This window comes from Pholcus phalangioides, unplaced genomic scaffold (assembly GCF_987345545.1).
Source record: "Pholcus phalangioides strain wild (caught in Gottingen) unplaced genomic scaffold, Ppha-v1.0 ptg000004l_1, whole genome shotgun sequence".
In the NCBI taxonomy this organism is placed as follows: Eukaryota; Metazoa; Arthropoda; class Arachnida; order Araneae; family Pholcidae; genus Pholcus; species Pholcus phalangioides.
Window position 1 is genome coordinate 35,707,640 of NW_028301597.1, and position 25,261 is coordinate 35,732,900.

The 25,261-nt window shown below is 33.8% G+C and overlaps 1 protein-coding gene across 1 annotated transcript; it reads right to left on the minus strand.

Annotated features, from left to right (window-relative positions):
• Positions 1–7,262: 7,262 nt before the first annotated feature.
• LOC149087342 (nose resistant to fluoxetine protein 6-like) lies at positions 7,263–24,923 on the minus strand. Its single transcript, XM_089231404.1, has 15 exons — positions 24,491–24,923; positions 22,403–22,569; positions 20,869–20,965; positions 19,914–20,016; positions 19,394–19,680; positions 17,936–18,091; positions 17,560–17,653; positions 15,604–15,696; positions 14,683–14,842; positions 13,097–13,176; positions 11,972–12,115; positions 10,951–11,074; positions 9,578–9,752; positions 7,653–7,795; positions 7,263–7,490 (listed from the first exon to the last, which is right to left on the minus strand). Exons 1-15 carry the CDS (start codon positions 24,840–24,842, stop codon positions 7,380–7,382), a joined length of 2,286 nt encoding a protein of 761 aa, XP_089087530.1. The 5' UTR covers positions 24,843–24,923; the 3' UTR covers positions 7,263–7,379.
• Positions 24,924–25,261: the final 338 nt, after the last annotated feature.

The window sequence follows — 25,261 nt, forward strand, 5'->3', positions numbered from 1 at the left end:
ATTGTAGTTCCCGGTCTAATTAGCCCTCGTGTGCAGAAAATGATCGTGGTGCGACAGAAATACACGTATTTACAGGGTAATCAGACAGTTGTCCGCCAATCGCACGTCTTTGCGCTGAACCGAAACTGGTACCAACTGCTGTTGCCAACAGATTTCGATATTTTTGAGTGTCATCGAACAAATCGCGCCATCTATCACATATAGTTCGTAACAATAACAACACTGATATATATAATGATTTTTTTTTTCTTATCTTCTTCACACTTACCTTAATTAAATTCAATTTTTATTACAAAATATGTCTAGTGCACGATCATGTACGGGAAAAATAATTAATTGGTTTAATGAAGAAGAAGAAAGGTTATAATTTTTTCTGTATTTATCAGACTTTCCAACTTTATTTGGGAATTACGCATAATCGCCGGTGGAAGTGATAAATGTAGTGAAATTTAATGAAACTTTCTTTATTGAGACGATTGATGATTATGCATAACCACCGGAGTATCATTTTTACACACAGTAACATATAGGAACCAATTGCGACCGAAGCCACACGTCGTATAAATGTAAAAGTCGTATAAACGAGGTTCTCATGTATATCGTACTTCCCCAATAGCGGACAAAACTTTTGGTCCCATTGGTGTCCGTTATCGAGAGGCTCTACTGTATAACGTTTAGCACTCCCCTTTTTTTTTTCCTCTAGATCAAGCTGACAGTGAACAAACTATAACATTGTCGAATCAACTGAAAAAACCATTTGCATTGCATTTTCAATATTTTCCTGAGAAAAATACAATAGAAATACTATACAGGTTGTCCCAAATTGTTTTCACAGCATATACAAATAAAACGCCACAACAGGCAAAATGCCCAACGAAGTGGCTGAGAAAAAGATGCCCATAAAAATATGGATGTCATATATTTCAAAAATATAGCAACCCAATTAGAAATGCAATTAACAGAAATTGTAAACAATATATACACATGATAAAATATTATACAATGCTCATAAAGAATACTTATGGTTGTCTTATTCTAAGTATGAATAGCTTCTCGATTTACCCCAACATGTTTTGCAACATACATTATATAAGTATATCTGCAACCGCGCGTTGACTTTAGAGACGTACTTTCAATTACGAAAAGTTTTCACATGATAAGCAGTTATGCAAAATTTCAAAATTTGTTTAAGAGGTCAGATACATGTAAAAATAGAGAAATTGACTTTTATTGACCCCATTCCCCCCCCCCCTTCCCCAGCCGTGTGCTAAAAGTTCCAATAGTTGAAATGTAGATCCCGCTCTGAAAAGTCATTTGTAAAAAATTTCGTATTTTTGAATGCAATATTTATCGAGACAAATTATGTACAATAGAATCTCGATAATACGGCATTTTTTCTTCCAGCCACGAAAGAGGGCAAACAGGTCACTGCACGTCTGTGCACAGATGTTTACACAGTGCACGCCGCTAAATATAACCACATCGAGACTCGGAGTTTCTGGCAACAATAACCGAATAACAGTCTCAGTGATGCACTCCTGTCCCACCCTTAAGGGTATGCAGGTAAACTTCATAAATCGGACGCCACCATGCACCATCCTGCTCAGCACATGCTCTGGCAGGGCGAAACGGAAATAAATCTCGAGTCGAATGCCGGTGATTCGAGGGGAAGGTGCTGCCCCCCCTTTAATGTCCGTCATGTGGTTTTTGGCTATGGCTAAGGCGACTTGATAAGGGCCCCTATTCTGCTATAGCTGTGGCTACAGAGCCAAAGCCACTGACCCCAGGGATTTGATATGAATGATAACTCTCACCGAAAGACATCCAAAAGCAAATACGATGACCATACATCCAGTTAAGTCGAAAGGGACGAATGAAAACGTTACTCTTCGGGTTTTATTTTCTACACAACTGGTTGCAAACGTTCAATTTTGCCTTTTTCTTTTCCCATATTGTTCTAAAACATTAAATTTTTTCTTTAAGCTAAAATTCTGCGTTTATTATTATTATTCAGCCATTGTATGAGGAGTCTGCTTGAAATCATCGAGTTCGATAATTATTAATTGATTTTACAAATTATGTTATTTTAATGAAAGAAACTGATCGAGAACTGAAGGAAAAAAAGAGCGTCAAAATACGCAAAAAAAATTGACAGAAAAAAAATTGATAACATAAACCAAATTTCGGATAACTATAAACGAATTTTTACCCATGTTATGATACTGGTCTGTTCCTTACTTTGCAAAAGTCATAACATAAATGAGTGATGCTAATATCCGCGATTCTGAAAAGCGGCGTCTACTGTATTATTCAAATGGGTTTTGTCAACTAACTTCCAGTAATCCGGGGCGCGGTAGCCCAGGACGATAAGATGCTCGCCTAAGGTACCAAAGGATGTTTAGAGGTGTCGCGAGTTCGGTACCCGGTTCGTCCTTGTCAGAAAAATTTCCTGATACAGGGGGTACAACAAAAAAAAACGGTGACATATCCGCAGAAAAAAATTGCTAGCGGTAGATCGTGGCATATAAAACAAGCCTGCTGTTCAGAATCGGCAATAAATTGTAGGCCCCGGTCTAATTATCCCTCGTGTGCAGATAATGACCGTGGTGCGACAGAAATGATCCAGTAATACGACGATTTCAATAATCCAGCATACCTTGGTCGCATATGTGCGGATTAGCGAGACTCTACTTTATATCAAATCACTATGTTTTGGCAACTTATATTCAATATATTGGCACCACCCAATATATTAGCAAATTTTCATTGGCTGAAAAGTTGCGATTTTCAGGATGAAGATTATTCGTGTACAATAGAATGAACTCAACCATTTTAATACTTTTTTTCTTCACGGTAAATAGTAATTGCATTTTTTTTACGATTATTTTGACAACTACAGATATTTTACAACTTTGAATTTAATTTACGTTTCACAATTTGTGAACCTACTCTCAATTGTTGACTTCAAAGCCAAGTATCTCCGTAAATACTGCAATTCAAATATGCAACTTCTTGCAAATTGCTTCTCAGAGTCGCATTTGTATTTCACTAATTGAAGCTCTATACACACACACACATTAAAAGTTAATTTTTCTGTTTTTTTTAATGTAGGCATACCCAACCCCCCGCCCCCTTCCGGTAAATTTAAGACATTTTGAGTAACTGCACGTCATTTAAAAACTTTTTTGTAATTCAAAGCTGTTTCTAAAGTCAACGATAGCAGAGATATCTGCTATACCCATAATTTGGGACAGCCTGTATGACGAGAATCTCGCTATAAAATAGGATTTACGAGTGATTGTTGCCAAAAGCTGATGTTAAAGATACAAAAATATCCGGTTTTAGCGAGTTAAAAATTATGAAACATTCGCTTTTCACGTCAACAAAATTTTCCAAAGAGAAAAAGGCCGGTTTTCTCCATTCAATCCGGCCTTGTCTCTCCATTCAAGAATGGGCTGAATGAATAAATTACAATCATACGCTCCTCATAAGCAGTAATCTAAGGTACTTTTAACAGAGAATGAACTAATTAGTTTTTTGAAGTGAAAATGGCAGGGACTACATTTTCATGTTTATTTAAATATTGTGTTGAAGGTGGTCTGCCTACTGTCTGCAGATAGACTTTTCCAAATGGGAGATCGCATTATATAAAGTTGAAAAAAACAGCAAACCAGATCCAGCCGACCACCACTGCGCTAACCAATACACCAGACACACTTTTCAATTCCTTATAACACGCATTAGTAGCGTGAAGCGCTGAGTGGAGACATAGCAGCCTCCCTTAACTACAGAAATTTTCGCCCCATGCAAGGGGACACGGGTTCGATTCCCGGAGGAGACAAATCACTTTTCTTTCCAAAAAATAGTTTCGGCGTAACATCAAGAAAATTCAATTTCTCAGTATATTTCGGGCCGGAAAAATACCATCTCTTAATACAAATACTGGGGTGTCACCGCCTACTCTTATAATTTTCCATACAGTCCTGGGTCAAGGAGGGGAAAGTATTGCTTGCCCTCAGAAATCTCAATTTTTCATGAAATCGCAATTCCTCTAATCAATTAATGAAACTCCGGGTGAGTGAGGTTCCATAATATCATAAGCTGTAAAATTTCATATATCGTTACAACAGTAAAAATATCTATATTGAAGACGTATTAATTTTTATTTGGATTCCGTGGAAAAATCTCTTAATTGTCAATAGTTTCGCTCGAACAAAAACGTTAGAAACTTTTGCGGGGACTGGAAATTCTGATATCAAAACCAAAATTAAAAGGTTTCGCCAATAGATGGCAGCAGGAGATAGATCCAATCGAAAATTTTGCAAGTGCTAAGTAATGTTTATATATATAGCTAACAAAATATCAGTTTCTTCTGGGTTCCCCCATTCGAGTATGATAGAAAAAATGTTTTAATATTCTGAGGTCATTATGACATATCTATTAAAAAAATTTAATTACAGGAAAATTTGATTCAAAACCTAACACAATCACGTTTGCTATATTTGTCAAGAACTTTTACATAGCACATGGGGAATATTATGATAGTTAATTCAGTTTATACAAACTTCTTTCTACCACGATATTTTTTCAAATCTTGTTTGGAATTGCCAAAAGCCTATGTTTAACACCTCTCGATACCACGATAAATTCCTGAAAAGTGATATTTTGAAACCACTGCAATATATGTAGTGGATATTTTTTTTTTATATTTCTCTCAAAATCATCTTGAATTTAATTTTAATTTCGTCGCTTGTTTGCATTCTTCCAAGTGAGTCGGTGTTTTGCGTCGCATGATCAACGAAAATGTTGAAAAAGCCGTTGGTATTGCTACATTCTGGGCAAGACATAAAAGTGTAATACGGTAAACTTCTTTACAGGGATAATGTATGTAAATGAATTTTTCACTACTCAACTGATTAATTATATTTTTTCGGGACGAATGAATAATTTAAAAAGTGCGTTTTCTGATTATACTAACAACACAGATTTACATATTCAGAAAAGATGTTAGCAACAGCATAAATTTCATCTCACGTCATGGCAATGTTGCCTCTCGATACAACGATATTTTTTCTTGGCACTCAAAATATCGTTATATCGAGGTTTGACTGTATGTACTTTGGAAGATTCTTCCCAGAAATACATGCAGTACAAAAAATAGTTTAATTAGGAAACAATCTTTCTTGCGTTAGGTGCATTTTACATTCATCCTTTGGTTTGAGGCTTGAAATTTTTCTTTTGAAAGAATGATATCACTTAAATTTTCATCGTAATATAGTAAAGAGTGCCAGAAGTGTACACAAAATCGACCTTTGGAGTGGGGGGGGGGGGAGAGAGAGAGAGCTAAAGGAATTTTTTAAAGACATTTTGAGCTACTACCTTCCGAAAAGCATTTGAATTAACAGAAATTGATTAAAATAGCATATATAGGCATTTCATTTCAATGTTTTAATTGTTTACAATTTTTTTTTCAATTGAATTTTTCGTTTTTTGTGGAGAGACGGAGAATTAGCCCCTATGCCACCCACCCCCTGCACACGCCTCTGATAAATGTGTATTTGTGAGGCTTTTGTAACCATCTATACAGGGTGATTCAAAAAGATGGGGTAAAAGGTTATAGTATACACCAATACAAACAATTGTCATCAAAGAATGCATGGTCTAACATGAAACTGTCCGCAAACGTTAATACGGCATTCCTGTTGAAATTTATCGGGAGAAAAAGGACACCATGCATGCAAATGTAAGCTGGGGAAGAAAAAAAAACCGTATGCAAATCTGCGTTATAGAGTGAATAAAAAGCGTGAGCGTCAGCCCTGTGAAGTTATTCCATCATGCAACCGTTCTAACAGTTGTTATGTATGGAATATATAGTGCATTTTAGTAGTAATACTACTACTTAACCGTACATGCACACATTCCTCGTACACATTCCTCTTCGGAATTTCTAACGAATCGCACATGCCGCAATGTGTGTGTTCTGATTCTGAATGTGTGGCCTTAGCGTATCTACGTTGTAGAGTTGCGCTTGTTCTGATCAATTGATCATTTTTGTCGCACCACGGTCATTTTCTGCACACGAGGGCTAACTATACCGGGACCTACAATTTATTTCCGATTCCGAACAGCAGACTTGTTTTTTATACTCATCGAGAGGTTGGTGAGCTAACCCTTCGATGGGGGACTCCCTGCGGTAGCAATTTTTTGCTGCGGTCAAGTCGCCGTTTTTTGTTGTACCCCTGTGTCAGTGCTTGTTCTGTCATCTATCTTCCATTTTCTTTAGTAATATTGAAAAAGCAGACATGCATTTCATTTACGGGGCTGCAAACGGAAGTACCACAGAGGCAGCACGAATGTACGGTGAACTTTACTTTTTGAGCATTACTAAAGTGCGCGATATATTATCCTGTACGTTACAACGGTTAGAACGGTTGCACGCTGAAATAACTTCACAAGGCTGACGCTCACGCTTTTTATTCACTTTATAACGCAGATTTGCATACGCTCGGGCTGGCGTCCGCTCCTTTTATTCACCGTGACACAAATTTGCATACGGTTTCTTCTTCCCCAGGTTGCATTTGTATGCATGGCGTTCTTTTTCTCCAGATAAATTTCATCAGGAATGCCGTTTTAACGTTTGCGGAGCGGCCGTTTCGAAACGTGCTGGCGCGTTTGTGTTTCATATTAAACCATGCATTCTTTGATGACAGTTCTTTGTACTTGTGTGTACTACCACCTCTTGAAGTTTTTCCCATCTTTTCTGAATCACCCTGTATAGCTTGAGGATAAAGCTTCAGCCAGCGCCGCAACTAGATGCTTAGTCAGCCAGACCAAGCACACATTTTTGTACTATCCTTGTGATGTTGTAGGGTTTAAAGGGTAAAAATTGAGCCTCTCTTCTCTGGTCCGGCACCCGGGCATCGAACCTACTCCCTCCCCCCATTTGCAACCCTGGCTCCAGCACAAACTATGTTTTGAAGATGTGCTGGTTGATTTAGTACTGCTATATAAAAGTAGCATAAAAACTTTCAAAAATAGAGCCTATTAATACAAAACGATTTTCTGCCCAACAGCAAGCATAAATGTTCAAATTAATTTTTCAAAAATGACTACTCTATCGATATTATATAACTTGGATTCCTTGAAAGGTAAGGAAAAATGTAGTAAGTGTAAGGTGGGAGAATGGTGGGTTATGGCATATAAAGTTTTGGACATATTGTTTTACATAGAAGTGATTTTTCACAAACACAATGATCATAAAGAACATGTATAAACTTTTATTTCTTTCATAAAAACTGACAGATCATGTGACATGATATTTCCTGAATCGAAAACACAAATATACAAAAACATTCTGTGAGAAAAGATGAGACTTTTTTTCACCGCTTAAGTAATAACTTTTCAATGTTCATCAATGGGGATTCAAAGCAAATGGAAACCACAAATGCTAAAGCATATGATATCAACAGGAATCCAAAGAAATTGGTAATCTTTAAAAAAAAAAGTAAATTAATAAACCAGCAGCTATTTATAGACAAAAATTAGTCATTTATGTAAGGGAAGTGTATTCCCTTATCACACAAAATCAAAACATGAGTTTTCATTTTATGTTTGTTTTGTAGCTAAATTTTGATAGTACATGCAGTACTTACCATAATAAAGTGACTGAAATACATCATGGCTTGTAATCCCATGTAATACTTGTGAATCAAAATTGGATGTATCAGGTAAGCAGAATATGTCAGACGACTAAGCGGAACCCAGAATCTCATGGATAGCAGTTTGGTTATCAAGCCTTTATTATAATACAAGAATTTTATTTCCCATTATTTTTCAACAAATATAATATTCAACCATTAATCTATTTCATTGGATTTCGAAAAATTGGATTTTGCATTGAAAAACTTCCCATAACACAGTAATAAAATTCATTTTGAATTTTGGTAGCATAGATACAAAAAATAAAAATATTATCTCATTTTTTTGCATCCACATTATCAAAAATACTTTTCATTTCCCATGTACATAGCCCAAGCTTGATATAATATCCTCGATTTACCATCATAAATTTTCAGCGAGCAAATCTCCCATATATAAGGATTACTACAGTTCAGTTGTGTGTCGATATAACGACATACTTGTTACATCACTAGAATTCTATAAAACGGATGGTGGAGTCTCAACTGAAATGTCTGATTATATGGTACAATGAATGGATATTGAAAGCAGTGAGACACATTATGTACGACACTTATATCCTATCAATGTGGATCTTGTTGCCATAGGCATAAAGTTATTGGAAATATTAGGAGGAGGGGGCTCAGAATTAATGGGAGGGGGGGGCGCAAACCTAATATATATTTCCATAGAGGAAATGGTGGCAAATGATTAGGAAGGTTGCAGGCCTATAGGTAGGATGCAAGTTTACGCCTATGTTCAATGCACATGTGAGGAAAATGTTCTGTGAGTGCATGGGTTGGGTCTCACACAGACCCACACTGAATTATATATTGCACAGAATATTTATATACTTTCTTTTTTTAATATTTTGATACATTTATTAGTATATTATTTTAAGTACAATATGAACATAAAATGAATGTAATTAACCATGACTGTGTGATTTCATGGTAAATTTCAAGTTAGCGGTTCTGGATTATTCATAACATCATACTAAAGCAGAAATGCAATGATAAAACAATAAAATGATATTTTTAACGCATGTGAGAAATAAGCCTCAACATAGTATGAAAAAAATATAAATATTTTTAGTCATTTTAAAATAACCATATCAACTAACATTGAAAGAAATGTTGCTTGACTGCACGGATCGAGCCTCACGGACTCATATACAGAGAAATCTTTCAACAGTTCCAGGAAAAAAATAGTCACCGTGCCCAAAGTTGGCAGAGTAGATAAACAAGTTTAAATAAAAAATTAGCAAGAACCTTAGACCACAAATACCTATCTCTTTATGTATGCAAAAGGTCCTTTAAAGGTTCATTACTGTGCATCCATTATGAAGATAAAAATTCAGAATAAACTTTGCACTGGGGTAATTTTCTTGCCAATTTATCTTTTTAATTTGCTGATAGATGTCCCAATTAATGACAATTCTTTGTTTATTGCAGAGCATGTGTGAATGCGATTTCCCTGATTTGTTGAAATGTTTTATTTGAATTTTTTTTTAATACCTTGAAGTTTGCAACTTGATTTTTTTTTTCTTCGTATAGTTTGAATCACAAAGAAGGTAGTTTTACAATTGGAATGTGATATTATTTCACTTATTTTATGGGTAATTTTTGAGATAGATAAATAAAGATAGACAATAATTTGAGATAGATTTTTTTTTACTTTTTTTTTACATGTTTTTTCACGCTTTCTATACGTGGCATTAACTATGAAAAAATTTATCAGCTTGAGAAAAAAAAAAAGAGTATTTAAGGGTTAAGGAAACTGTTTCAGCCAACTGTTGGTAAATGAAAGAAATACATATGCATGAGTCTCACAGACCAAACCCTTGCACTTGAGGATTAAATATTGAAAATGCCTTAATTCCATAAATACATGAACATACCTCCATGCCCTGTTTCACATGCAAATATCAACCATGACAGTCCAATGGAAAATGCACATCGAGACAATGAATTGTAAGCTGTTGAATTAGCACCAAACATATCTGCTTTGTACATTCCAAATATAACCATTGCTGAGTAAAATGTAGCCCCAACCCATCCATACAGTTGATGCCACTAAGTATATAAAAGAGAAAAAAATTGATCATAAAGTTTATTGTTCTAATAATAAAATAATCAATATAAATGAAAGATAACAATAGGTGTCTTGACATAATGGCAGTATTTAAAAAAAAACTAATGTAGGGAAGGTGCACGTGATCACTCACCTGTGCTCAACGGGTATGCCAATGTTACATTTACTGCTTTTAATATCAGTGTTATAAAATAATTTTAGTATATTATAGCATGTATGTATGTACCTTATAATTAGCAGTAAATCCCAACATTGATATTCTTTTAATGTACTCTACCATATTCAAATCTAACATGCATTTTTTTCTGAGAATTTGAATCTGTTTGTATGAATGAGTGGATTAGATAGGAGGACAATATTGAGAAGAAAAAAAATGTGCATTTTCACTGAGGAACAAGGTACCCATCAAATGCCAGATATTATGATATGCTGTCATTTTATGTTGCGTGTGATAGAAAATGGCAGTTAAAGAAACTATCATAACCAGAGGCCATAACTAGGCTAGGGAAACAAGAGTGATGCCCAGAGGCCCCCCCCCCCCGAGCTAAATTTACCCCACAAAAAAAGGGTACACTTATTTCTTGAAAATTTTTAGTTTCTTGTTTGAAATAATCCGCAAGAGAGACTCAATTCCAAAATGAACCATTGAAAAAATGAGAGGAGGGGCAGAACAAACCCCTCCTTTTCCAAGCATAACCCTTTCCAGGGCTCCCCCCCCCAAGACAAAATCTGCCCGAGGCCCTGAGAAGGCACTCTACAGCCCTACAGACATACAGGAGGAATTCTATCACAATATCTGTGATATTTCTACTCCATAACTCTCTGTAAGGATTCACCTTGAATTGTTAGAATCACGCAAGCAATAATGTTTTCCATCAAATACTCTGGTTTAAATCCATTCAAGAACATTTATCAGTAAAAAAATGTTCCAACATAATATGAGCTTTCAGAATTCACGTATCATAAATATTGCTCTGAATATTTCTACTTGCATGAAAAAAAAATTGAATAATACTCAGATATAATAAGAAACATAAAGAACATCAAGTGAAGAATTTGATTTTTGATTGCAGGAAAAAAAATTGGCAAAAAATTTATCCCTACACAAGAAGCACTTTCACAAAGATAATCAAGTGGTTAAAAAATTCACCAAGCTGCCATAAATATATATGAACTCACTGGACGTAAAAAGTTTTTATTGCTTCCTGATTTGTAGATAAGATATCCACACAAAGCTCCGATAGCATATGCACCAATTCTGCAATACGGCTTATCATAAATAACGTCAAAGGAATGCCACATTCTGTTATGAGGAGAAAAAACAACATATTTTATGCATTTTCTGGTCAGTATTACATATATACAGGGTGATTAAAAACTCAAGTTTTTAGGGGAGGTAGAAAACCCAAAAACAAAACAGAATCGCATAGGAATGTATGGCCGGAAACTCCAACCTGATTACTTGGAGGATAAATGAAGATGCAGAAATGGCAAGCCAATAATAGGTGGAAAAACTCTTTATTTAGCTATACTTTACATAAGGACAGTACGTGTCCAAGTTTCACAACTGCTCAAAGTTCTTACCATCCACTGTTATGCACAAAAAAGAAAAAAAAATTCAAACGTTCCTATGTGATTGTTTTGTTTTTGTGTTTTCTACCTCCCCATAAAATTTTGTATGTTTAGTTTTGAATCGCCCTGTATATTAATATATACACAATATTCATTTAGTAAATTGAGTGGCTTCACATCAAAGATGGGTACCTGTCAAAAAAAATCAAAATTGAGTTGCAATTGTTTTCCTACAAGCCTGTATTTGGGCTGGGGCAACTGGGGCCTGTCAAAGAATATACACTTATTGTGCAACTTTTTCAATGGACCCCAAGAAGAAATCTTCCTGGGGCCACAAGAAAGTAAGCTATGGTCCTTGTTTCCTATAGGATTTTTTTCAATCTTTTGAATGGCAAAATCTGTTTCCATCAACAGCGCATGCAAGAACATTATTTCTGGCTGCAAAAAAATCATCAGATAATAATTCAATGAAAGTTGCACAATGAAAAGTTGTTTTTTACCAACTTATTGAAGGTTGCAAATGTCTGTCTTTAATGTGAAGTCTCTCAATTTTTGTATCTTGGTTCAACAGGCAAAAAAAAAGTATGAAATATAGAAAAGTTGAAAAAGTAATAACAAAATGACTCACTTATCTTCGTATTCTAAAAGGTTTTTAACTTTTGAGACTCCAGCCAAGAAAGGTTTTAAATTATTTTGTGAAGATAGAATGGCCGTGGAAATCACACTTCCAAAAATTAGGCTTACAGCGATTGATATGCCAATTTTAGGCCACCTAGATGACACAAATGCAATATGTACACACAGAGATGGAGTATATTCAAAAATATATAATATGTTGCACGTAAAATAATTTCATTGCCCCAAATTGCACAGCAAAATTAGTTTATATAATTATAAATTCACTGTAGATATAGAATACATAGCTAACTCCCCTTGCCGTAAATCACTGGTTTAATTTTTTTTTTTTTTTTTTTTTTTTTTTTTTTTGTCCTCGGAAGAGAAAGGGCAATAGCTTTCTAATTGGTTTTTAGGACAGGATATCCGTATAAGAAATTATTTTTCTTTTAATTTTAATAACTATACAACCCCTTGCAATATGAATGATGTATCTGAGTTCCACACGTAATTTTGATACTATTTCTAACCGGAAGTATGCCTCTAGGATCAACGGCTCACCAATGTTTACGGCAAGTGGAGTTAACACACTATGCACCCTGTAAAAGAAACAAAAAAACTGAATTAACAAAAATAAAGGTTTTTTTATTGATCTTCAGTAAAAATTTATTCCTGAGGAGCAGACTTTGTTCAAGCAGAGTTTTGCTTTGTTTTTACATTTTCATTGTAACTTTAATTCCCACATCTTCTACTGTTTTGAATTAGTAGGTTTATGTGTATAAGCTTTTTTTTCTTTTTTGAATTGTGACAGCGAATGAAACTTCAAAAATATAAAAAAAAAATTTTGTGAAAAAAAATAATTTAATCAATAAAAAAAACTGATTCCAAGCTACAGAGAAAACTGTGGTTTCCTCACATGCAAATACAAACACAAAGGCCACAACAGGCAAAGTGTCCGACAAGGTGGTTGAATAAAGATGCCCAGAAAAAATAAAGATGTCACAGAGATTTAAATTTTATTAGAAAACAAAAATCTTATTTATCCCTTCAAACTCTATTTTAAAACATGAATTTTTAGTCAAGTTGAATTACAAGAAACATGATTTATGCTAGGTAATTTTCTTAATGAAATTAATACCTCCAAAGTGGATACAAAAACAAAGGACTGATAATATAAAACTGCATATCATTGGCGAGATACCAGCTCCATCCAAGACACTAAAAATAAAAATTGATATTATAAATCACAGCAGTATTGAAAGAACACAGGAAAAAAACAAATATGATCAATTTATGTTTACTTGATTTTAAAATAAGTGTTTATGTGTATATAATAAATAAAAACAGGACATATGACCAGCCTATTTTTCTCCACAGCTTGTACACATTCCTATGCTGAATTTCTAATGAATCATTACATGTCAAAACATTTAGTGTGAGGTGAGTGCATTGTTTTATGTTTTCTATATTTTGAAGTGAAGATAGTAAATGCTTGAATTTTCATGTTATGGAAGTATCATGTTGAAAATCTGCCTATTCTCTGCAGAGAGACTTGCAAATCAGCTCACCTGAGTGCCTGCACAGGGTTCGATTGCATATCCAGAATTAAATTCTAAAGTAGAGGTGTTCACTTATCTAGATAAACTTTTTTCTTGGGGGTAAAAGTGTGAAATTCTCACAACTTTTTTTAAGGATAATGGGAATTCAATCAATTTATTGTGCTGTCATCATAATAGAAATATCTATAAAAATTTAATACATGTCCAAGATAGAGAATTCAATGGTATCTGTGCACAGAACATTTATCAAACATCTGGGCAGGGCATGACGTGTTATATATGTCATGGCTGACCATAATGATATGATGGATATGATGTGTGTAACTGGTGTGCGTGCGTGTGTGTGTGTGTGTATTTTCTGCCTAACCCAATTGGGGGGGGGGGGGGGTGTTGGTTTGCTGAAGTTGGTTCACTGCATTTTTTTTACCTTCAACATGCAAATATGAGCCATCTTGAATTTGAAAAAGTCTCTCTGCAAAGGCAAAGAGAAGACAGGCCTTCATTACCCCACTAACATAACACAAATATTCTGGCACCAGTTATTTTCATTTTAAATATAGAAGATGGATGGCAGCACCAATATAGCTTAAAACGGTCTTAACTCTAACAAGATAAATATGTTAGGGCCACACATAATTAACAGTACACATTCTGGTATGTACCAATTCATTAAAAATTATAAATTCTGCAAAGGAATGTTTCCAAAGTTCATTTACTGTCAAGTAGTAGTGATCTAATTGCTATGAGTATGTCCAAATTATAATACAGTCAGATCCCATTAGAGTGAACTGGCTGCATACCCAATAGAAAGTGCATTATAACCCAAGGTTCGCTATATCCAAATTTGTTGAAACATTGAAGTTAGTCAAATGGGTGTTCAGTTGGGACCACTGAAAAAATTCACTATAACTGAGAGTTCACTATATTCCAGGTTCACTATAGCGAGGTTCCACTGTATTAATCGCACCGCACTTGCAATTTTTTATTCTTTTTGTCCCCTCTGTATTTAAAACTACTCTGTTGTTAAAGGGAAAAAATGAAAACACACCACACACTTTCCTATTTTAAATACCCTACATGGATTGAACTTTGAGAATTAAAATATTCAGATAACAGATTAAACATTTTCAATTGAATGCAAAAGAATATTTCTTAAAATTCATACCATATCTTTGATTGGGATGAAATTATTTATGTATAGAACGTAGTACCACCAGGTGTGACGATTGGAATCTCCATAATTCTCATTCCAGTATGGGCCAGATCCCAAGTATTTGAATATGAGCATGTAGAAGCCCACAACCAAAAGATATAGTGGTGTCAATCTGAAATTGAAATAGTGATACATACTCAAATTTGTGTTTATTACATGCAGGAGATATATGTTATTATTAACAACACATTTTTCTTTTAAAAAATTTAAATAATGAAATGAGGCTTTTTGTATAGATGCTATAATCATCATCAGCATCACTTTGAGGGACAGGCACATGAGTTTCTCATAAAAATCAATGTCAAAAGTGTCAATTTCACTGTAGAAACTATGAAATCTAGTGAAGTTTTTTGCCACATGAGAAATTTTGAAAATTGAATTGAATTTCCAATTTTCAAAATTTTCTTTTTTGCTAAGAAATAAGATGGCAATAAAATTAAACATAAAATAATGAGCTGGCTTATTTTTTAGTTGGACACACATGCAATAACATTGATTTCCATTTTTTACATTTATTTCATTAAATATGGATCAAAATGAAAACCTGTTTGTCTCTATTAATGTTTTAATATTCAACTGCATCGATTTATATATGTTAGGACTGTTCAATATGCATAATGGCCTATAGATTTGACTTACTCCACTCTGACTTTATAACCCCCTTCATATAAAGATGCTCAAGAGACCGGATAAAAGTGTACATAGGATTTATTGCTATGATGGAATATTAAGACTTTTACAAGTGTGCTGGGACTGGAGAGTAATAATGTTTTACAGGTGATTATATTATTGAGGCTGAAAAATGTTTTTGTCCCTTCACGAATAAAAACATTTATATTTGCTACATGAAAATTTTTCATAGAAATATCATACCTCCAGATTCGATGAACATAGAAGTATAGCCAGTTTATCTTTCCATTCTTCTTATCAGCTTCTTTCAAGAACAAGTACGTCAACAAAAGGCCACTAAGGAATTCAAAGAACCGCAAATGATAAAATTAAACAAATCAATATTAGAATGTCAACATGGAGCATTTAAAAGAAGGAAAATTAAATGACAGATTAATTAATGTGTTAATTAATTAATACATGGAGAAAAAATCTTATTTTATCATTATTTGTTTTCAAGAAAACACAAAATATGCATATACTGAAGAATCTATGGTCAGGCAATCTATTTCTGTACTCCTCATTGCTTGTTGATATGCATGGAAATATCTCATTTATTTCATTCCATAGTGTTTTTTTTTCTTTCTTTGAGATGTCAAGACACAAATATTCAAATATATTTTTATTTTTTTACACTTTTTATATTTTGTGTATATAATGCATAGAACTGCACATTTTACAAAGTTGTAGTCAATAATGACAAAATAAGAGTGCAGTAGCAGGCCCATCATTTGGGGGGATCGGGGGGGGGGGCCCTGGCTTTTGAAAATACACTAAAAATGATATATATATATATATATATATATATATATATGTACACCTATATTGAGTACATGTCTTTGCCCCCCCCCCCCAACCCCCACAGAAAAAGTTGAAATGACTGCCCTGTGTGCAAAATAGCCTCTCCAATAACATCCCCTCCCCCATAGTTTTTCTAAATGCAATTACTGTATTCTGTTATTAGCATTAACATTCTCGTTCCACATACTCTGAACAAGCTAGATAAGACAGATTGACAATTATTAAAAACATTACTAAGAAATTATCAACTCTCTTTATATGATGGTTTCAATTATTCTCATTACTGATCATTGGAATATGAAATGGTCACCCCCAATTGTATCCTTAAAATTTTTCTAGCAAGTTAAAAGCTAAGAATTTGTTGATTGGTACAGTTATCTATTTCTTTTGCCCAAATTTCAGTTTTTAATACAGTAAAATCCCTGTAAATGGTCACCCCCTTGAATGCGGTATCCCTCTTTTATGACCAGATAAAAATTTTCCCTTGTATAAAAAATTATGTATTTTGAACCCCTGATTAATGGTCACCTTTTTTTATGTGGACAGATTTTTTAGTCGCACCATTGTCTGCAAACGAGAGGTTTCACTGTATAAGAGAAATACTCATTGTGATGTAAAAACTAGGTTGAGACATGATAAAACTTTATAAAAAATACTTGGGGAGATGAAAAGCAAAACATGGGGCATCAATTGTTTGATTGAAAAAAAATTTAGTTTACACAGAAATGATCACAATAAGTACAAATGCCACAACAGGCAAAATGCCCAACGAGGTAGCTGAAAAAAGATGCCCATAAAGTCAGATACTTAATATGTCTAATACATATCTAAACCATATCAAAAATACAGCAGCACAATAAGAGAGTGATAAAACAAATTTTTTTTTTGATTAAATATAAATATAATGCCCATAAAAAATTATGGTTGTCTTATCTAAGTATGAATAGCTTCTCGATTTATCCAAATATGTTTATCATATTTCTTTTTAAAAGTCCCTTACCAATCGATACTGGTGCCCTTTGTCAAAGCAGTTGATTGGCGATGTATTAACTCATGGTCCATTCTATCCACCCCGTTGAAAATTTTAAACACTTCAATCATATTCCCTCGACACCTGCACTCTTCCAATGTAAACATTTTCAAAAAATCAACTCTCTCTTCATAGCTTAAGCTCTGTATACCATCAAGAACACATGTGGCTCTTCCCTGCACAAAAAATATTGTAGCTTTGCCGTGGGTGGGTTTGAACCCAGGCTCCCAAACATGTCCCATCTCTGACTTTATGACTTATCCGCCACAACACGACTCATACAGTGTCATATGTATTGTTTCTTAGCAATTGTATAAATTCATATTTACCTCAGCACAAAGAAAGAATCAACAGCAAAAGGTGCTTGTAATACCATTTGGAAAGGAAAATTATCAATGTCTTCTAATACTTCTGTTTTATTACCTAAGAAAAAAATGTCAATTCACTATATTAATGAAATGTCTAGGAAGGGAGCCAACTTAAACTTAATGGCAAAGTATATTATAAAGGATCAAAACTAAATACAGCTGAATCTATACTTACATGATAAAGACAGGTTGTTCAATTTTAAAAAATTGTTATACAGGAGAATTTTTAACACAGGAAATAATTTTCAATGTGGATTAACGAATATTTGAGTGTTCTAGTAACTATTTCTAAGCAGCAAAATTTGTCACATAAGAGTCAGTTAAATTAATTACTTACTTATATAAGCTGCACCTGAAATGTATGTATGTCCTAGGATAACCCACGTCAGACTCAGGAATCTGATTCCATGAATGCTTTGGAGCTGTGAAACATTTTCTTTAATTTCTAGCACTTTAGCAGCATTATCAAACACAGAAAAGCATTGGAGGAATTCTAAAAAAAAGGATGAATCAAAAAATCTAAATGAGCATGGATAAAGTTATATTTTTCATAAGCATTAGTCCTCTATCTCCACACTATGCGGAAATGAAATATCTTATAACCATATATGGTATTTCTCTGTTCATTTAAATATGTTTATGCATTTTTGAAAAGCTTGTGTATCAAGAAATTCATTGGTCTACAGAAATACTGTAACAATGTTCTCAAAGTATATAGTCGCATTTAAAAAAGTTTTTAACAACTCCTCAGATTTATGATCGAATTTAACAATATTTTTTTCATAAATGATTACTTAAATAATATATTTGAGAAGCTTCAACACATTGGACATTAATTTAACATGTTTTTCTTCATAATTTATATACATTTTTGATTAATTATCTTTTTAATTAGTATAAATGAATAAACTTAATTAACTATAATAAATAATTTAACTAAATAAATTTAAATAAAATGAACGCCCTACACCAGGGCGTTCACCCGGAAAGTGAAAGGACATGGGTTCGATTCCCCGCAGGGGCAGTTGAATTTTCTCTCTTTCCAAAATATATCTTCGCAACAGCCAGTTGTTAAAACCTTTGAATTGAAAGTGTGTCTCTGGTGTATTGGCTAGAGCACTTGCCCAGTATGTAAGGGATCCAGGTTTGATTCCTGGAGGAGACAAAATCACTTTTTTTCCAAATATTAGTTTCGCCATAAAATCCAGAAAATTCAATTTCTCAGTATATTTTTTTGTATGTTTGAAAAATTATTTCTGTTTATGATCACGGGAAAAAAATTCCCAATCAAAAAAAATAGGGTTAAAATTTCCAAAAACTTCTTTTTAAATCAAAAAATTACATTTTTAAAAACAAATTTAAAAACATACACACACAATGGCACTCATTAGACCTTTCAATTCCCACAAAAACTTTAATTTCATACAAAACTTTGTATAAAAATAAATTGAAAAAAAAAATTTTTTAACAAAACATTGCGCAAATGCAAGGTCAGTCAAAAATGGGTTAGAGATATATTTTGTCATTTTTCCATTGTTTGTATGAAAATTAAAGTGAAATTGTTCAAAGAAATGATTTCAAAATATTTAAACCTTTTTGAATAAGATCAATATAAATCGCTAAAAAAGTACATAATACCCGAAATAAAGTGGAATCTTGAACAAATATAAATTTACAAAGTTTATTAATTTATTTATTGATTCCTAAAATGTCTTAATTTTTTTTTATTAAGCTTTAAAATTTATTACTTATACATTCATTATCATGCAATATGATTGATAATTATGAGCCTTACGTAGCCAACTTTTTTTTTCAATTGATGGAAGCTCAGATTCAACAGCAGCAAGTTTTCTAGGGTAACAATTGTCAGGAGTATCTGCATCACCACTGTGAGAAATCTTCTCATCCGAAAGTAGTTGCTCAGACTTTGCAGAAACTTGTATTGAACCATAGGATGGCGAAGTGAACTTTCGTTGCAATTCGTTTGAATAGTTTCCAGATTGTCTGACTTTTATAAAGTACCTGATTACAGTTGGCATACTCCCTAAGACCACCATGAAGAGCAGGAGACACAGAATAACGCTGTAACAATTAATAAATTTTACAAATTAATCATTTTAAAAATGTAAGATAAGGTTGTTATGTATAATGTTTGCAGTTAAAAAAGTAATGTATTTTCACAGTTTCTGGTATATATATAGAATAATTCGCTCATTTCAATTAATTCCAAAAACATTGCAATTCATTTTCATTTCAATTCATTTTTTTAACTGTATAACACGAACTGTTATAGGGGAAAAGAAAATAACGCTCACACATAAATTATGGTTCCCACATCAGGTGGATTTGGATTCGATTTACATGTTATTGAGTTGAGGCTCAAAACTGAATCATACTTTTTAAGAAATGGAGTCTGTCCTAAAATGACATAAAATGCAAATAAAACAAATGATTTAAATACAGTGAAATCTCAAAACAGCAATTATATGTGGACGAAAAAATATCATTATAGAGGTATTACTTTATATATTGAGTATCGTCGTAGTGAGGTTTCACAGTAGCAATAAAATTACAAAAGCTAAAATTGCAAATAGAGAAAAGTAATAAGTGATTATGTAACAAGTTAGCTATTTCATGAGTGATGCAATATCTTTGTAGTCCTGAAATACCATCACTTTAACCTTATCATCAGAAAGTTCTTTAACGAAACCTTTATCAGTGACATTGCCATCCTCGACGAATTCACAACTTTCACCACAGTATTTTCATAACTATAACACTAATGAACATGAAATACTCTGCTATTCAAACACATGCTGTAGTCAGTGATGAATTTCAGCTTATTTCTGAAGCTCTTTTCCATTATTTCATAACACCGTATTCAAGCAATAGTTTTCTAAATACAAATACAACGCCACAACAGGCAAAATGCCTAATGAGGTGGCTTGAAATAAACTGGAGTTATCTTGAATAACATGGCACAAGAAGCAAGTTGATGTTTGCAAATTCCATCATCTGATATCAGAAATTTTCAGACTGTTACTAAGCTCAGAAATTTCTGTTTGAAATTTTGATAATTAAGTCAGAGTAAATATTTGATTTGGAATGTCAATTCTGCTTTCAATCCAATCCTTCATTGCCTTATAATTTGAATTGGCATGTTTCACATATCAAAACATCATCCAGGAAAGTATTGCATATCAGGTTATGCCCATTTTCGAATCAAATTAAAAAATAGCTATTATATGCATAATAGAAATGGTGATTCACCTGTAAGATGCATTACACCATGCACAGCATTCTCCATATAATTATTGCTGCAGGAATCTGGAACACATATGCCTGAAGTGATGTTCATATCTGGCATCTGAAAAGGGAAAAAATTATAGATATAGAATCTTTTTTTAATTCTAAATTAATTGCTCAATGACCAAAAACGGGAAGAAATAAAAAATCTATGTATTATTTGGAAACTTCATTTTTTTAATTTTTTAATAAGAGCTTGAATTTTAAAAAATAAAATAAAAAATCTGAAGTTACACCCATCAGAAATCTTATTTGTGATCACATAGCTAACATATAATATACAAATACAAGGCCACAACAGGCAAAATTACCACCGAGGTGGCTGAGGAAAAAGATGCCCATAACAAGTATTAATGTCATATATTGCTAAAATACAGCAACCCAATTAAAAATGTAATCACAAAAAATTATAAAATAAATAAAAATATATATATACATAATAAAATATTATACAATGCCCAAAAAATGTATTTATGGTTATCTTATTCCAAGTATGGATGGCTTCTTGATTTACCCCAACATGTTTATCATATTTCTTTTTAAACGTGTCAATTGTGTTAGAATTTACGATCTCCAGGGGTAAGCTATTCCATTTATTAATAACCCTATTAGGGAAAAATAAATCCATTAATGGATGCAATAAGATAATTACCATATTGAAAGTAAGAATTTTTTAGAAACACCTATCTATAAAGCCGGGTTCACACCGGCTAACCTGCGCAAGATCGGTTTTGTGGGGGTGGGTGGCTACGCAAAATCGACCATTCAAGTAGCCCGCGCTGTGCTAACCACACCTCAAAACCGGACATGAGTTAATCTGGCTACAGTGACAGTATGACTGATGCTAAAATTCAGCTCAAGATATAGCTGTTTTATATTAGCGCGTGCATTCATATCAACGAAAATGTTCGTTAGCCGAATCTGTATTCGTTAGCCAAGGCACAACCACAAAAAAAATATTCGTTATGTATAAGTTGTAATTTTTCCGCGGGTTGAAGCTGTGTAGCGCTGTGAGTGTGAATCCGGCTTTAGCTTTTGCGATCCGCATCAAGAAACAACGGTATTTCGTTGTTACAACGGCCTCCTACAGCAGAAGAAATGCACGTGTGAATTCGGCTTCTTAGCAATACTCATAAGATATACAAAAAAGACAAACATCCAGTGGAAGGAGGCGTTATAAAGTACGAAGTATACCAAGGAAAAAAACCTCAATACCGCAGAGTTAAGAGTTATTTCTTGAGTTTTCGAAAAAAAAAAAAAATTGAAATAGTAATCGAAAATCAAGTATTTGATAAAAGTGAATGAATGATTAAATATGATGATCGCGACAAAATTAAGCATTATGTCAAATTTGAAAGGGGTGAAAAAAAATTAAACTTTTTCAATGGTATTCCTGCATTAAAATTTAAATGAGAGAAAGATGAGTTTTTTATAAAGTTTTTGACATAAATTTAATTTGCAAGCGAAAATAATAACAATTGGAACTATGAAATTTCACCTTTGGTATTGACACAAGCCAAGAAGTTACGCAATACTTCCCGCGGAATCCCCCGCGTCCTTTTGAATCTAACGGAGCCGTCACTGATTGACATTCCCTGTAACTTCCAGGCCAAGACAAACTTCCTAGAAGCAATCCACTGGCCAATTTTCCACTAGAATCCAGCACTGAAAAAATGTAATTAAAACATCAAACTGCATTAGCAACGCCTCTTATGTGCACGCATAAGAAATTAGGAAATTTCCGTTTGATTCAGGTCATGCAATTCGGGAGAAATACTATAATAACAAATTTAACTAGTTCGATTCCTTTCAATTCGAAATTCGTGTTAGTAAAACCATCATTTTTCACCGTGCGAATTTCAAAGACCTACACTCAATCCCTATTATAAAAAAAAAGTCAGATTTCCGGATCATTTATTACGATTTTTCAAAGGAAAATTGCTATTATCAATGGCATTTTTCATGCATCTAAATAAACATTCTTAACTCAGTTCAACCGCTATATTTCTCCACGGAAACCATTTCGACAAAATTTGAACAAATCCATCTTTAGCTCTTAAAGTCGGATCAACGAGTTCGGAAGCTTTCCGATCTAGACCAACACCTTCTTCTTTAGGTGTTGGCCTTGCCTGTGCATAAAACCGAGGATCAGATTGTAGTGCAATTTTTTCTGCGCCTTTTAATCAAGATCAAATGATCAGATCATTCAAAAAAAATTTTTGTCGCACTACATTTAACATTAAAGGACCGGATATACCCACGACCACCTAAATTACACATATTATCTAGGTGGGATTACACATATTATCCTACACATATTACACGGTTATCTAGGTAGTCGTGATATACCCCGCTTCACATCTCAAAGAGAGATATTAAAGCGGTTACCGAAAGAGATGGGTGTATCAAGAAACTATTAAATAAGAAAGAAAATACGGCCATTCCTGATAAGGCAACAAAAAGATAAAATCAGCATTCGTTAATCTAAATTCTCAATATAAAAAATGTCCAATAATATGGATTGAGCATAAATTCGTAGAAATAATTTACGTGAAATCAAGTCATGAATTGTCTCAAAATAATGAGACATGGGTCCTGGCGCGGATAAGTTGAATTAACACCAAACTTACGGTTTGTAGCTCAATCCAAATGGCTAGCCTATATACATAACCTAGGATCAAATAGACTCTTGAATCGCTACTCAATAAATTCTTACGATTCCATCCATGACAGAAACAGAATTCCCAGAAGGAATTGATACATCGGTAATTCCTTTACAGATCTTTGGCCCGCACATTCAACATTTTATAGTATTAAAAACACAGGGTGATTCAGAAAAGATGAGAGAAACTTTAAGAGGTGGTAGTACACACAAAAACAAACATTTGTCATCAAAGAATGCATGGTCTAAAATGAAATGCAAACATGCTACAGGGTACAACATAGTAAAACCGAAAATACGAGGAGAAAACACAAGAATAATGCATACGTTAAAAAAGCAATTTCAATGAGTAATTTGCAATAATTGCTCAAAAAAACGACCGCCAACGAACGCTCTGGAGTATTCCAGGAATATCGCGAACCTCCTAAGCAGCAGCCAGAGAAGCCTGTGAAGAGGAGTCTCATACACCAGACTCTTCAGTTGTCCGCACAAAAGAACTCAAGATCAGGTGATCGTGGTTTTACTAAAGTGCGCCACTATCCCGTACGTAACAACTGTTAGAACGGTTGCAGACTGGAATAAGTTCACAGGGCTGGCGTCCGCGCCTTTCATTCACTGTGAAACAGATTTGTATACGGTTTCTTCGTCTTCTTTCCCAAGTTGCATTTGCATGCATGGTGTGTTCTTTTTATCCCGATAAATATCAACGGGAATGTCGTTTTGCGTTTCATGTTAGACCATGCATTCTTTGATGACAATTGTTTGTATTGGTGTGTACTATCACCTCTTAAAGTTCTTTCCATCTTTTCTGAATCACCCTGCATATCATGAAATCATATGAATTCACGCAAGATCTCATATTCAATAACTAAATACAATGATAATAAATAATTAATGTACCTACAAATTACGTAAGTTACTTACTTTTGATAGCCCATAAAGATTTCAAATTGAAGACGATCTGCACCAAGTCCCTAGTGCATTCCGAAAGGCTTCCTCCCGTTTCCAGGAAATTAAAAGAATTTATCAGATCTTTCCATAGTAGCTGTCGGAAGTAAGTGAAATTGAGTTTCTGAGTAGTTTCGAGCCCTACCATATTACGGTGTGGAGACAGTTGGCTAATACCGACATCCGGAACGAAAACGGCTTTGAGAAAGTTCTGATTTATTTCATTCAAAGCTTTCAGAGGCAACCATTTGTCTTCGGGTGTGTAGTCTTGACCGAAGGCTATTTGAATTGAAATTAAAAATAGCGTGAATATTGCCCTTAATTCCATCCTAATAACCGTAATTATTTACAGGACGCGAAAAGACAAATTTCATGACCAGTATCACTGGTGGCAAAATCAAAAGAGGTGGGAAATCTTCGGATTTTGACATACGAAATATCGTTAAAACAATGCTAATAGATAACGTTTTCGGTCTCGTCAGTTCTAATAGATTGTAGATCATATTTGTCTTTTCGGTGAATTACGCCATCGGTTATCAGTCATTACTAGAGAGCAAGTATTTTTTTTCTTCTTTCATTTATCTCAAATATTGCACGGAATTCCAATCGAAACCAATTGATTTTTTTCCCCTCAAATACTAATATAAACTCGAAATGACTTAATTGATTTAACTAGAATATAAGCAATGTATTATCAGGGAAACTTGGCATAACTTGAGCAATACTCTGAATTCTAAATGAAAAGTC

What these genes read in the sequence shown, in the direction of transcription:
- LOC149087342 (XM_089231404.1), bottom strand. Translation starts at nt 24,842, where the DNA reads ATGGAATTAAGGGCAATATTCACGCTATTTTTAATTTCAATTCAAATA. An exon ending in TGAAAAAAAAAGTTGGCTAC is followed by an intron (nt 18,092 to 19,393) that starts GTAAGGCTCATA and finishes CCTTTTTTTTAG; the next exon opens with AATTCCTCCAATGCTTTTCT. An exon ending in TCATCCCAATCAAAGATATG is followed by an intron (nt 13,177 to 14,682) that starts GTATGAATTTTA and finishes TTTTATTTTTAG; the next exon opens with TGTCTTGGATGGAGCTGGTA.